The 13,743-nt window shown below is 28.6% G+C and overlaps 2 protein-coding genes across 3 annotated transcripts; one reads left to right on the forward strand and one right to left on the reverse strand.

Annotated features, from left to right (window-relative positions):
• Nucleotides 1–88: 88 nt before the first annotated feature.
• On the forward strand, nt 89–7,890 carry LOC112784089 (probable pectinesterase/pectinesterase inhibitor 47). Of its 2 annotated transcripts, XM_025827204.3 has the most exons (4): nt 89–913; nt 4,654–5,011; nt 5,976–6,664; nt 7,359–7,890. In XM_025827204.3, the coding sequence occupies exons 1-3, from the start codon at nt 218–220 to the stop codon at nt 6,662–6,664; spliced, it is 1,743 nt and encodes a 580-aa protein (XP_025682989.1). In that variant the 5' UTR covers nt 89–217; the 3' UTR covers nt 7,359–7,890. The 2 variants fall into 2 exon arrangements, with proteins under 2 accessions (XP_025682989.1, XP_025682988.1); XM_025827203.3 differs by lacking the exon at nt 7,359–7,890 and having other exon boundaries at nt 141–913; nt 5,976–6,951.
• On the reverse strand, nt 7,095–13,337 carry LOC112784090 (probable pectinesterase/pectinesterase inhibitor 46). The gene is made up of 5 exons (XM_072229905.1): nt 13,117–13,337; nt 12,267–12,644; nt 11,050–11,535; nt 9,060–9,383; nt 7,095–7,705 (listed from the first exon to the last, which is right to left on the reverse strand). Exons 1-5 carry the CDS (start codon nt 13,316–13,318, stop codon nt 7,353–7,355), a joined length of 1,743 nt encoding a protein of 580 aa, XP_072086006.1. The 5' UTR covers nt 13,319–13,337; the 3' UTR covers nt 7,095–7,352.
• Between the last annotated feature and the right edge of the window lie 406 nt (nt 13,338–13,743).

Raw genomic sequence — 13,743 nt, forward strand, 5'->3', positions numbered from 1 at the left:
ATTACTATCCATAATATTCCTCTCTTCTTTTTCTCCAAAACAAAAATTTCTCTACATATTGTCTCTTGAAAAAGACAAACAAAACTCCCTCCTCTTTACGCGTATTTGTGTTCCCCTCACATTCCACTCTCAACCTCCATAACTCCTATAAATCCCTCACCTTATTCTATTCACTCTCACACTCATCTCATTCCAAAAAAAATAAAAAAAATAAAAAATGTCATTTTCATCTATATCTTTATTTCTTTCTATTTTCTTCTTCCTTTTGTTCTTCATACCATCTTCTTCTTTATCTTTGTCGTCTTTTCCTTCTTCATCTTCTTCTTCTAATGCGTGCAAGTCGACATTGTACCCTAAACTATGTCGCACCATTCTTTCCACAATTCGAAACTCTCCTTCTGATCCGTACGGTTACGGCAAGTTTTCCATCAAACAAAGTCTCAAACAGGCCACAAAACTCGAAAAAGTCTTCAACGACTTTCTAAACCGCCACAATCGCCAGTCCAATAATAATTCTTCCTCTCTAAACAATGCTGAGGTCTCTGCAATCGTCGACTGCAAAGACCTCAACAAGCTCAACGTGGACTATCTTTCGTCCATATCCGCCGAACTCAAATATGCTAATAATAATGCCAACGGCGCCGCGGAGCTCGTCGACAAGATCGAGAGCTATCTCAGCGCCGTGGCCACCAACCACGAGACATGCTACGATGGGTTGGTGGCCACGAAAGGTGGGATAGGTAACGCGCTCGCGGCGTCGTTGAAGGGTGCCACAGAATTATACAGTGTGTCGCTTGGGTTGGTGAGTGTGGCTCTTGATAGGAACATGAAGAAGAATAATAATAAGACCCGCAAACATGGCCTTCCAACCAAGAACTTTATGGTTAGGGAGCCACTTGAGAAGCTCATTAAGGTAATCCATTTATATATTTCTATAAACTCTTCATATTTTGTGAATTATAGCCTTTAGGTGCAGTTGGGTGAAAACTCAGGTGAAGTCGACTTCATGTGAAGTTGATATCTGAGAGCCGTTAAATGAAAATTTAGTCAAATCAATCAAATCATCTAACGGCTCTTAAGTATTAACTTCACGTGAAGTCGATTGCACCTGAATTTCCACCTTATTATTATGTAAAGTTTATAATTTAGTTGTATCTGTCAAATTATTTAATTAACGATTTTTAATTATTAAAAAAGGTCAAATGTAACTTTTTTTTAAATAAACCATCAATTTAACTTGATGAAAACAAAATACGAAAAAAATATATTTTTAAAAATTATTTATTACTAGTCATATTAGTATCAGCATTATGAAGTTTCATTTTTATTATTTATTTATTTAATATTAACGTAATACGTTATTGTAGAGACTAGTTTATTAGTAAATTGATTATGTTATGAGTGAACTTAAAAAAATTATAAATTTTATTAATTTTATTTTGTATATATGTTTTTTTGTTGTTGTCTATTTTGTATGTATGTTAATATAAAATAATATTATCTAGCATTTCTGTAAATTAAATACTATATTGATGCCAATAGTTTTTTTTTTAAGATGAAATAATTTGAAAACTTAAGGGAAAGAAAAAACACCATAAATTACTTATAGTACCATGCATTCATTCCACATCAATTGATTCATAATCATGATATTGATATTATATCCAAAGTTAAGTGTGATCATATACCAAAATTCAAAGTGAGAGAAAATTAAATATTACCGATGCTAAGATAATTGTTTAATTTATAATAATAAGCGCATGATCGGATATGTAGAAGTGTTTCGAAAGCGATGTAGAATAATTATTACTTCCTACAAAATGAAAGGGATGTTCAAATTAAAAGATGTTCGTTCTTTATATATACAGACAAATGCTTAATAATTAGTTTGGCACATACATACAATAAGTACTTTATATTAAGAATGGAAAATGCTGAATTTTATCCTGTTTATTATTTGGTGTCTAAATTTTATTTAATTTATTTTTATAATAAATTTTAAATATTTAAAAATATTTATTTTTATATTATCTAAATTAAATATTAATTTTTAATTTTTTTAACAAATTAAACATCACCTTTTAAATATTATAGTAATTACGATGAAAAATTTAAAAGAGATCAAAGGAAAGTAAGACAACTTTAATAATGATGGGTATAACAATGACCAAGACTTGTTGAGATGTTCAACTGATTAGAAATATTTGGTAATAAAAAAAATTTAGTCAAAATTAACCAAAATTTATTTTATTTAATATTTATTAATTATTGTAATAATTAATAAATATTAAATAAAATAAATTTTATATTAAAAATGGAAATGCTAAGTTTTATTCTGTCGTGTCTAAATTTTATTTAATTTATTTTTATAATAAATTTAAAATATTTAAAAACTATTTATTTTTATATTATTTAAATCGGATTAAATTCATGATATACATACATAACTTTTCTTTTGTGGGGTCAAAAGCTTTATCTTAGGATAAGGCAAAGTAAGGGTATGAATTATGATATGATTATGTTTCACATTTGGAAGAGAACATGATTACATCCAAATGACATATTAAGCATGATTAATTATTGTATATGTTTGTTATTGTGAATTGGCTTAGCTTTCTTCTTCTTTTCTTTTTTTTGACCATGTCTTACGTACAATTTTGTTTCTTATTTAATAATAAAAATACTATTTACATATTCAAATCAACTAACATATATTTTTATATATATAATTTAACTTATTTTTAATATATATTTTATATTAGTCTTATATAGTATGATTGATTCATCAATAATGTTACGATGGATTATTGGTGGGTACATAACCTTATAAGTTATAATCAATCAACTACTTGTCTACTTGCTATATCATTATTAATTTATTATTATAAATCAGTATTTTAATAAGAGGTTCAACGTAACCCATTTCTCTATCCTAGTGATCTGATAAGATTAGACAAACAGTAAGACTTTATATCATTATTATTAATAGAAACAAAATAAAATAAAATATAATGTTAGAAATGAAATTAAGATTTAACTTAAATATTAGTAATTAAAATAATATTTTGTTCTTAATAAAAAATGATTATGTATTTTACTATGAACTAATTCAAAAACCTATGAAGACGTCTGATTAACTTTATATTTTTATATTTATAAAAATTTTATATTAAAAATCCTACGTCAAAATATTTTTTTTAAAAATTTAAAAAATTAATTATAATATAAGCCAATTAAATAATTTTTATTTTTTATTTTAAAATTCAAAAAATTAGGATAAAATTTTTTTATAACATGCCTGTTTTTTACTCCTAACTGATTTTCTAGTTGAACCATTTTTTTTAATATAAATTTTTTTTAGAAATGTGAAAATATTTTGCGACCAACAACATGCTTCATGGTTTATTGACTTTGGTTTTGTATCAACATTGTGAGCTTTGTTTTCTATTTTGGTTATGCACAATGTTTGAACTTTGAATGAAAGGACATAGTTCAAATCTATCATTAATCACGTGGGGTGTTGCTTTTGTTTGCTTAAGCTATTGGCAACAAACCAAACCAATCACGTGCCATATTCCTTTTATATATATATGAGGCATGCCATTATTAGCATGTGGTAATGTACTTTGGCCTATTTTTTAATTTTTTTTTAGTGATCAACCCATGATCAAATGATTGATTCTTATTAATTATTAGTTGGTACGAAGCTTCTTTAATTATTAATGAGCTAAAACCTTTTCACACTTTGCTAAACTTGTTGCATTATTTTTCTAATCATCATCAAATGTAAGTTTGGTTTCTATTATGTTGCCTAACTTCTATGTCAAGTTTTTACATGGAAAGAATTTTGATTTTAATTATAAAAAATATATATAATATATATTAATTAAAACTAACGGTTAAAATTACTAAAATATTATTGATCCAAGTATATTTAAAAAAATTTCATTTATATATTCCTATTATAATGTGGCACTTCTAATATCAATGTGTCATTTTTTGAAAATTATCATTAAAATATATTTTTTAAATTAATTACTGTGAGACATGTCACTTTTTAATTTAGACGTGGAAGAGGAAATGGTGTAAAACACAGATATGAAGTGTATAAGTGCTTTACGCAACTGTGGTATTAAGAGTAAAAATTCCGATTTTTAAGTACACAAATCGGACCCTCCGACGAACCCTCCGATTTGTGTTTAAAAAATTAAAAAAATTTAGAGTACACAAATCGAATTACCTCCACCAAAATTTAAATTTCTCCTTCCACGCTAATCGGACTGTCTGATTAGTAAGCTTAATTTTTTTACAAAGAAATCGGATAGTTCGATTTCTTCATCCCTGTTTCAGAAAAAAAGCTGTTCCCACATTTATGTTTAGCACTCACATTTTCTACAATAATGTACAACACACACATACTTCTCATATCCAAAAAAATGAGCAGCGACATGTCACTCTGCCTATATTAATATAAAAAATCATAATTAAAAATAAAATAATAAATCAGTCGTCACTATGATAAAAAGATGATATATGTGAGTAGTTAGTTATTAAAAAAAATGACATTTTAAAAATAAGTTTCGAAAAAAATGATATATTGCTAATTAAAAAAATCAGAATGACCAAAACTGATTAATTATTAATATATTGCAGATTCTTCGAACAAAGTATAGTTGCAAGAAGTATTCAAATTGTAGCAGAAGCGAAAGGATTCTAAAAGAAAGCAAAAGCCAAGGGATTCTATTGAAAGATTTTGTGATAGTGAGCCATTATGAAGGGAGTGATAACTACAGTTCAATTGGAGAAGCCATTGGTGCTGCACCAAATAACACAATGGCAGAAGATGGTTATTTTGTTGTGTATGTTAGAGAAGGGTATTATGAGGAATATGTTGTTGTTCCAAAAGAAAAGAAGAACATTTTGCTCATTGGAGATGGTATCAACAACACTATTATCACTGGCAATCATAGTGTCATTGATGGTTGGACTACTTTCAATTCTTCTACCTTTGGTAACCACTTTTTTCTTCCTTCTAATTTAACCAAAAATAGTTGCTTCAATAATCTGTTTTATCATATAGAAAGACATAAATTTGTTTGTAGAACTACACATGTAAAAATTGGCAAAATGTTTCTCTTACACAAGTTTTAGGTCCAGATAAAATATGTTCAATTTTTCTTTAAGTGAACGGAACGAACTTAAAATGAGTTGATCACTCGATTAATTTAAATAAGTTTAAAATTTGTAGCATTAGATAATTACAATTTTTTTAATATGGAGTTTGTTCGAGTATAAACAACTCTATATCACTTTAAGTAAAGTCTTAGATTTAAGATTTTCTAAGTATATTTAATCTTATTATTAAGAGACTCGCTCATCATAGTCAAATAAGCAACTTAAAAATATAAAAATTTTGTATGAGATAAATTTTTTTCAATCTTATTTCTAATTAAAAATTTAATTTCTATGATATATATTTTTTAACTAGTCAAATTAAAAATTAATTTATTACGAATTTGAGTTAATTATTAATAGATTACTGCTTACAGCAAATAAGAGTCAGATTCTCTGTTTATGTCAATGAATAAGCTGATCACTCAATGAATTTAAATTGATTCAAAATGACATTAAATAATTACCACTTTACCAATATACAGAATTTGTTTAAGCTTAAATAACTTGCACAACTTATAGAAAATTAAAAAAAAAAAAGCATTTTTGAATTGGGTTATACTAGATAACTAATAATTTTTTGAACAACATAAACAACTACCAATAAAATAAAAATACACTACATCTCCAAATTATCCACCTAAATTTTAATATTAGAATAACCATCCACACACCTAGTGAAATAAACATCCGATATATCTATTATTCACATTGTTTAATATTTTTATTATTTACCTATACTTTCCCTTTTGAATTTAACAATTGTATATGATGTTTTATATTAATACATTGAATTAATGCAGCTGTTAGCGGAGAAAGATTTATTGCGGTGGACATTACTTTCAGAAACACGGCCGGACCGGAAAAACACCAAGCCGTGGCGGTGCGAAACAACGCCGACCTCTCCACATTCTACCGTTGCAGCTTCGAAGGCTACCAAGACACGCTCTACGTCCACTCTCTCCGACAATTCTACAGAGAATGCCACATTTATGGCACCGTTGACTTTATCTTCGGCAACGCCGCCGTAGTCTTCCAAAGCTGCAACATCTACGCCAGAAATCCAATGGCCAATCAAAAGAATGCTGTGACTGCTCAGGGAAGAAATGATCCTAACATGAACACCGGAATCTCGATCCATAACTGCACCATTAGTGCTGCACCGGACTTGAATACTTCGTCCACCATGACCTACTTAGGTAGGCCATGGAAGGAGTATTCGAGGACGGTGTATTTGCAGTCTTATATTGGTGATCTCATAGAACCTTCTGGATGGTTAGAATGGAATGGAACAATTGGGTTGGATACTCTCTTTTATGGAGAATTCAATAATTATGGACCTGGTTCTAACACTAGTAATAGAGTTCATTGGCCTGGTTATGTGCTTTTGAATGCTACACAAGCTTCTAATTTTACTGTTCTTAATTTCACTTTGGGGAATACATGGCTTCCAGATACAGATATACCCTATACTGAAGGCTTGCTAAATTAGGTAAAAATTCATATGCAGTTGTTTTTATATGAAGTTGTTAGTTCCAGAACTGTTAGATGATTTGATATGTTAGTTTACAGTCTATCAACTATCAACTTGATTGCGAATATTCACCGTTGAATTATTAGGAGAAAAAAAAGAAGTTAACAATAGGGAAAATAGAGAATTATATTGTTTATTTGTTGGATAATAAATTTATGTATGTAATGCTTGGATTCTGAATGGAAGAAAATCGGTAATGAAAGGAAGGAAAATAATTTCTATAAATGGTTATTTTTTATGATTAATGTGACAGATTAATTTTTTGCACATTGGATTGATATGTTCTCTTTCTTTTAGTGTTGAGGGAATTTGTTATTTGTGTAAAAATAAAAAATAGTCACAATTGATTTTTAATTTTGATATGTTATCAATTTAAAACGATTTTACACATGCACTCAATTATGCAACGCCGCCTCAAAAAAATAATTATCTTTTATAATATTATTTCGCAATATTACTATAAAGTTTTGGTTAATTTTGTGGTAGGAATAAGCGTTTGAATTAGTTACTTTCTTTCAAAGTCTGTGTTCAAATATTTTATAATTCAAAATCATAATTTATTCCCCAAAAAAATATAATAAAAACATGATTATGAGAACGGAATTAATGAAGTTTTGCATCTGATCATAATTAAGAATGTTGGTTGTCACAGATCAGACTGAAAAGGAGCAGAAGATGCAGGAATCCATCTTTGGCCACCAAGAAAAGTCTTGACTGTAAACTTGGTAGCTTGTTTAGAAGAAATAGCTCTCAAGCCCTTCCACTTTACTCTATTTGCTGTAGAAGCCCCTGGTCCATAGTTCTGAAATTCAGCATAATAGATGGTGTCTGGTGCTGAGTTTCCTACCCAAGGTAACCATCCATTTGGGTTAATTAAAGCTTCCATTCTGGATCTAATGAACACTGTTGTTGAGTAATCCTTCCATGGCCTTCCCAAATATGTTTGGATAGAACTCAAGTTCCCAAAGCCTGAAATCTTGCAATTTTGTATTGAGATACCTGCCATGTTCATAGATTTCAATTGTTTAATTTAACCAATGAAACACGGACACTTTCTTGATTTGTCGTGTCTTCATGTCGGATACATGTCAGACACGACACACGTTGACACTCGTCCGACACACGTGTGTCTTCTGTGTCCAACCGTGTTTTAATACCATTATGTGTCAACGTATTTAGTCTTATTCTTCATATGTATTATTGAAATGAGTTTAAAAATAGTATATATTATTAATTATTAAAACAAAATATATTTTAAATACTTTATATAATTAAAAAAATATTAAAAATAATTAAAAATTAATTTATATTTTAATATCAATCAAATACTAAAATATTATCACAATTTATCTAAAAAATATTTTATATTTTATATTTTATATATATACCGTGTCCCGTGTCTTATAAAAATTTTAAATTCGTGTCTTCGCGTATCCCATGTCCGTGTCCGTGTCCATATATCATAGAATTTAACAATATCATATTTATTTACTATCATTAACTAGCATACTCTATGTTTATTGATTTCGATTTTTAATTTAATATCTTTTTATGAATTATATACGATGAAAGATATTTTAGAAAAAAAATTGTGCATCAAATTTTTCTTGTCTTCGTTATATATAATGCTAGGAAGACAAAAAAAAATAATTCAAACTTATTATATTTAACATTCATTAATTTCAATAATAATTAATGAAGGTTAAATAAAACAAATTTTAACTAATTTTTTTTGTTACCAAATATTTCGGTTATATATAATAGGAGCAAAAACGTTTGATAATTAAAAGAAATTAGCCAAAACCAACTAGAACTTGCGAGATATATAAACGTAGATATATAAGTTCATTTTTATTGAGTTGTGATTAATAAATCAATAGAATCTAATTATATATGTTTATTATGAGTTTAAAGACAAGGATTATATGGGAAAAAAAAAGTAACAGATTTTTTGAAGTGTTTTGCAATCTCTTTACAATTAAATATTAAAAATAAAAAAAAAGACAAATAGGTCCTTGACCTTTTGTTTTGTGGATATTTTTGTCTTTGACTATTGAAAAATACTTTTAAGTCCCTAATCTTCACAAAATTTGGACGGATCAGTCCCTGACGGAGGCATTTGGACGGATCAGTCCCCTGACGGAGGCATTTGGACGAAGGGACTGATCCGTCCAAATTTTGTGAAGGTCAGGGACTTAAAAGTATTTTTCAATGGTCAAGGACGAAAATGTTCACGGGGCAAAAAGTTAGGGGCTTATTGTAATTACTTTTCTATCTCCATCAGTTTTTTAACAACAAAGAGTATAGTTATTGTTTTTATTCAATTAAAAAAAAATAAAAAAAGAGAATATACCTGTGTTCATGTTGGGATCAGTTTTGCCTTGTGCAGTGATAGTGTTCTGCTGGCCAGGAATTGGTAACTTTGGGAAAATGTTACAATTTTGAATGACAACAGCAGAGTTGCCAAAGATGAAATCAACTGTACCAAAAATGTTGCATTCTCTGTAAAATTGGCGATTGGAATGAGCATAGAGTGTGTCTTGAAATGCATCAAATTGGCATCTGTAATAAACAGCTTCATCCCCAGTTGTCATTAGTGCCACTGCTTGATGCTTCTGTGGACCAGCTGTGTTTCTAAATCCCATGTCTCTTGCTATGAAATTCTTCCCAAACACAGCTTTTATATACAAAACACAATCATTTTAAGCTTTTATTCAAAATTTCAGTAAATTCTTAATTTCTTCTCTAATTCTTTATTTTGTGTATGATAAATATAGGTTTAATTACTCTGCTGGTCTCTATAGTTTCGCAAAATTTTCAATTAGGTCTTTATGCTTTTTTTTTTCTTTTAATTGAGTCATTGCACCAATTTTTTTTAATTGGGTTCCTATACTTTTTTTTTCTTTTATTTAGGTCCCTGTGCCAATTTTTTTTAGTTGGGTCCCTATAAAATTAAGCCAATTACTACTAAGAGGAACTTAATTGAAAAAATAAATTTGGTGCAGGGACCCAATTAAAAAGAAAAAAAGTATAGGAATCTAATTGAAAATTTCACGAAACTATAGGGACCAACAAAATAATTAAACCATAAATATATTTATTAGGTATTTAACTAATATTTTTAATGTGGCAAAAACTCGCATGCAGTTTGTATTTACGTGAAATTGTTAGTTAAAAATCATTAAATAATTTGATATGTTTGACTAAATTATCATCTAACGATTTTTAACTATTAACTTTATATGAAGATAAACATGTGAGTCTCCAATTTTTAATATTTCCAAACACAGCTTTTATATATAAACAGAATAATATAAGCTTTTATTCAAGAGAGGTAAGGTAACTACTCAAAATTTGAGTAAATTATTAATTTCTTCTCTATTTATTTATTTTGTGTATGTTAAATATATGTATTAGGTATTTAACATTTTTAATGCTCAATTATATTATATGAATGCTAAAAAGTAGCTACTATATTAGAATATATATATTTGGTGTTTATTAAAAAATTTGCTTATAATAATTTGATTATATCGTCGTACCGAGATATAATTAGTAAACAAAAGATAAACCTTTTGTTTATAAGATATTCAAGTATCAAACTATTGTTATTTTTTTAAAAGATCACCTAAATAAACCTTAAAAGTAATTATGATTTTTTTTCTAACTAAATTTCTTTATAGTGTTTTTTATTTTTAAATTAACTTTTCAATAAAACAAAATGATAAAAAATAGTTAATTTGAAAAGAAAAACATATACTAGCTAGTCATGTCTTATTAGATATTTTTGCTCATCAATTGTTAACTACCTAATACAAAAAAAGAAAAAAAAAAAGAAATTAGGACACTAAATGTGTTAAATTGCCTTTTATTATTTTGTAGGAAGTCATATGTTATTTTCATATTAAATTGATATATGAGAACGGTTAGATAATTTAACTAATTTGACTAAATCATCATCTAATGGTTTTCAACTATCAATTTCACATGAAAATAACTGCATGTGAGTCTTCGTCTTATTAGGTGGAAACTCACACTCATTTATTTTCACGTAAAATTGATATTTGAGAACCGTTAGATGATATGACAAATTTGATTAAATTATTATCTAACAGTTCTCAACTATTAACTTCACGTGAAGACAAATGCACGTGAATAGAGGAATTAAAGGTGAAAATTCAGGTGAAGTCGACTTCGTGTGAAGTTGATATCTGAGAGCTGTTAGATAAAAATTTAGTCAAATCATCTAACGGCTCTCAGGTATTAACTTCACGTGAAGTCGACTGTACCTGAGTTTTCACCGGAATTAAAATAGAAAGAAAAAGAATTAGATTATTGTTTACCAAAAGTAGCAGATGAAAAGGTTGGTGTGCCATCAACAAAGTTAAGGCTAGCAGAAACAATAGTAGCATTCATGCCATCACCAATCATCATCACATTCCATTTGTTCTTCTCAACTCTAACATTCTCATAGTAAACTCCTCTCTTCACATAAATCACTGTCCTCTTACTACTCTTCTCTGGAACATGTTTCAATGCCTCGGATATTGTCTTGTATTTCCCACTCCCATCTTTGGCCACAACAATATTACTCTTTTCTTTGCTTCCAAGTAACTTCCTGTCCTTGGAACTAACCCATTCTGGAAATGATGAACTTAGCAGGCGTCGCCGCCGGCTCACGGTCATTGCGGCCGCCTTCTTCATCCATGTGATGATGGCCAGGCTGTTACTGGTGAACTCTGTTGAGTTTTTAAGGTAGTTTGTTGCATTCAATTTTAGTGATTCTTTTTCCTCATCAAACCCTTCAATGCAAGTTTGTTGGTATGTACCTATTTATATATCAAGTAGTTTTATAGATATTGATATTTGTTTAAACGGACGAATAATATTTAAATAACTAATTTAGGTTGATTGGTTAATTTATTAATATAATTTACTATATAATATATTATTATATTAGATATGAAAGAAATTTTATCAATAAATATTTTTATTTAAAATAATGATATTTGACATCTAATTAAAAATGATTATGTCAACTACTAATATTGATAGTTAATTTTAGTGTCTATTAATCTAATTAAAAAATATAATTAAATTGGATTTGGTGACCAATTTTTTTATTTACTTTTCACTTTAACCTTTAACTCTCCACTAATTTTGCAACTTTTTCTTGGAACATAATTTATCCATCAAAAGTTAACTCTATTTTGACCTTGAAATAAAAATATGGTTTAATTACTTTGTTAGTCCTATAGTTTTACAAATTTTTTAATTAGGTCTTATATATTTTTTTTTTAATTGAATTCTTGCACCAAATTTTTTTTTAATTGAGTCCCTACACTTTTTTTTTCTTTTATTTAGATCTCTATACCAACTTTTTTTTTAGTTGGATCCCTATAAAATTAAGTCAATTACTACTAAGAGGGACTTAATTGAAAAAAAATTAGTGTAGAAACCCAATTAAAAAGAAAAAAAAGTATAGAAACCTAATTAAAAATTTCATAAAATTATAGGACCAATAGAGTAATTAAACCTAAAAATAATGTATGATACATACCTGCAGCACTTAACCATGTTTGAAGATCATCAAAGATTTCAAAAAGGGAAGAGGAATCCACAGAAGACAAAGAGTTATTAAGATGATCAACTCCAAGATCCAAAAGCTCTTTACAATTGTCTAAAGCCTCCTTTGCCCTACCATCATTATTCAAGCCTTGGAAATGTCCATTATGCCCCCCACTATCAGAAGAGAAATAGCTACTAACAACATTTGACACTTCTTCTAAGGCCACCTTAATGGACAACCTTAATAGCTCCTCTGGCTTAACCTCCCCTGCTGATGAGTTCACAACAGAGCTCAGGCTACTGTAACATGATTCCTTGTACAATGTCACGTCGCAAATCGCCTTCACCGACGTGGCGAGCACTGAACCACCTTCATTTCGCAATAATTGCTCCAAAATTATTAATAATAAAAAAGTTATACGAACAAAACAGAAATATCTTACAAACATTTGTTAAGACGGTAAAAACTCAGGTGAAGTCGACTTCAGGTGAAGTTGATATTTGAGAGTCGTTGGATGAAAATTTAGTCAAATAGTCAAATCATCTAACGGCTCTTAGGTATCAACTTCACCTAAAGTTGACTTCATCTGAGTTTCACCAAAGTAAAAATACAATATGGTGGGACCTACTTTTTCATATTTGAATTCTATAAGTAAAATTTACGCGCCATAAAAGATACCCAAAAAAACAACCAGAACTTACCTTATTTAGCATTAATTAATTGTCGCAACAATTAATGAATACTAAATAAGGCAAATTATGGCTGTTTTTAGCTGATTTTCTTTGGTTACCAAACATTTCCGCAAAAATAATATAAGACGAGAAGAGATTATGATAACTACCATCTTGTTGAGAGTTATGATCACGAGAATTATTGAGAATTCCAAAAACAGCAGCAAGGACAACAGCAACGAGGATTATTGAGGAGAGGGTTATGATTATGATTCTCTTTCGGGTTTTTATTTGGGTTTGGTGTAGCATTTGGTCATGTTCATCAACTTTGCCGTATGATTTGAATGAAGACATGATTAACTTTAATTTCATGAGTATTAAGTTTTGTGAATGAATATTTATACATATATGAGAGGAAGAGTTTGGTATGACATGTTTATTCGTGCGAGTCACTTATGTTAAATTCATATTTGCATGTTTGGGTTAAGTGCTTCCCATGTTTGGTTGACCAATTTCATTTTTCTTTTCTTTTTCTAAAGATATTTGCAAATGACATTGGACGTGTTAGTGTTTACTTTTGAAAAAATTATATTTCTGCAATTAAATTAGCCTAAGCTTGACTTTTTTTTAATTTAGTGTGCAACCATCTAATTTAAGCTGGTATTTTAAATTGATAATGTAAATAACTCTTCATTTATAATCATCTAATTTAAGTGTACATCAAATTTACAACTTAGCAATAATAATATACATAATTTTCTAGTGGCAGGAAGAAGAACAATAAAACTCACACAACA

The sequence above is a fragment of the Arachis hypogaea genome, chromosome 20, assembly GCF_003086295.3.
Source record: "Arachis hypogaea cultivar Tifrunner chromosome 20, arahy.Tifrunner.gnm2.J5K5, whole genome shotgun sequence".
Taxonomy (NCBI): domain Eukaryota; kingdom Viridiplantae; phylum Streptophyta; class Magnoliopsida; order Fabales; family Fabaceae; genus Arachis; species Arachis hypogaea.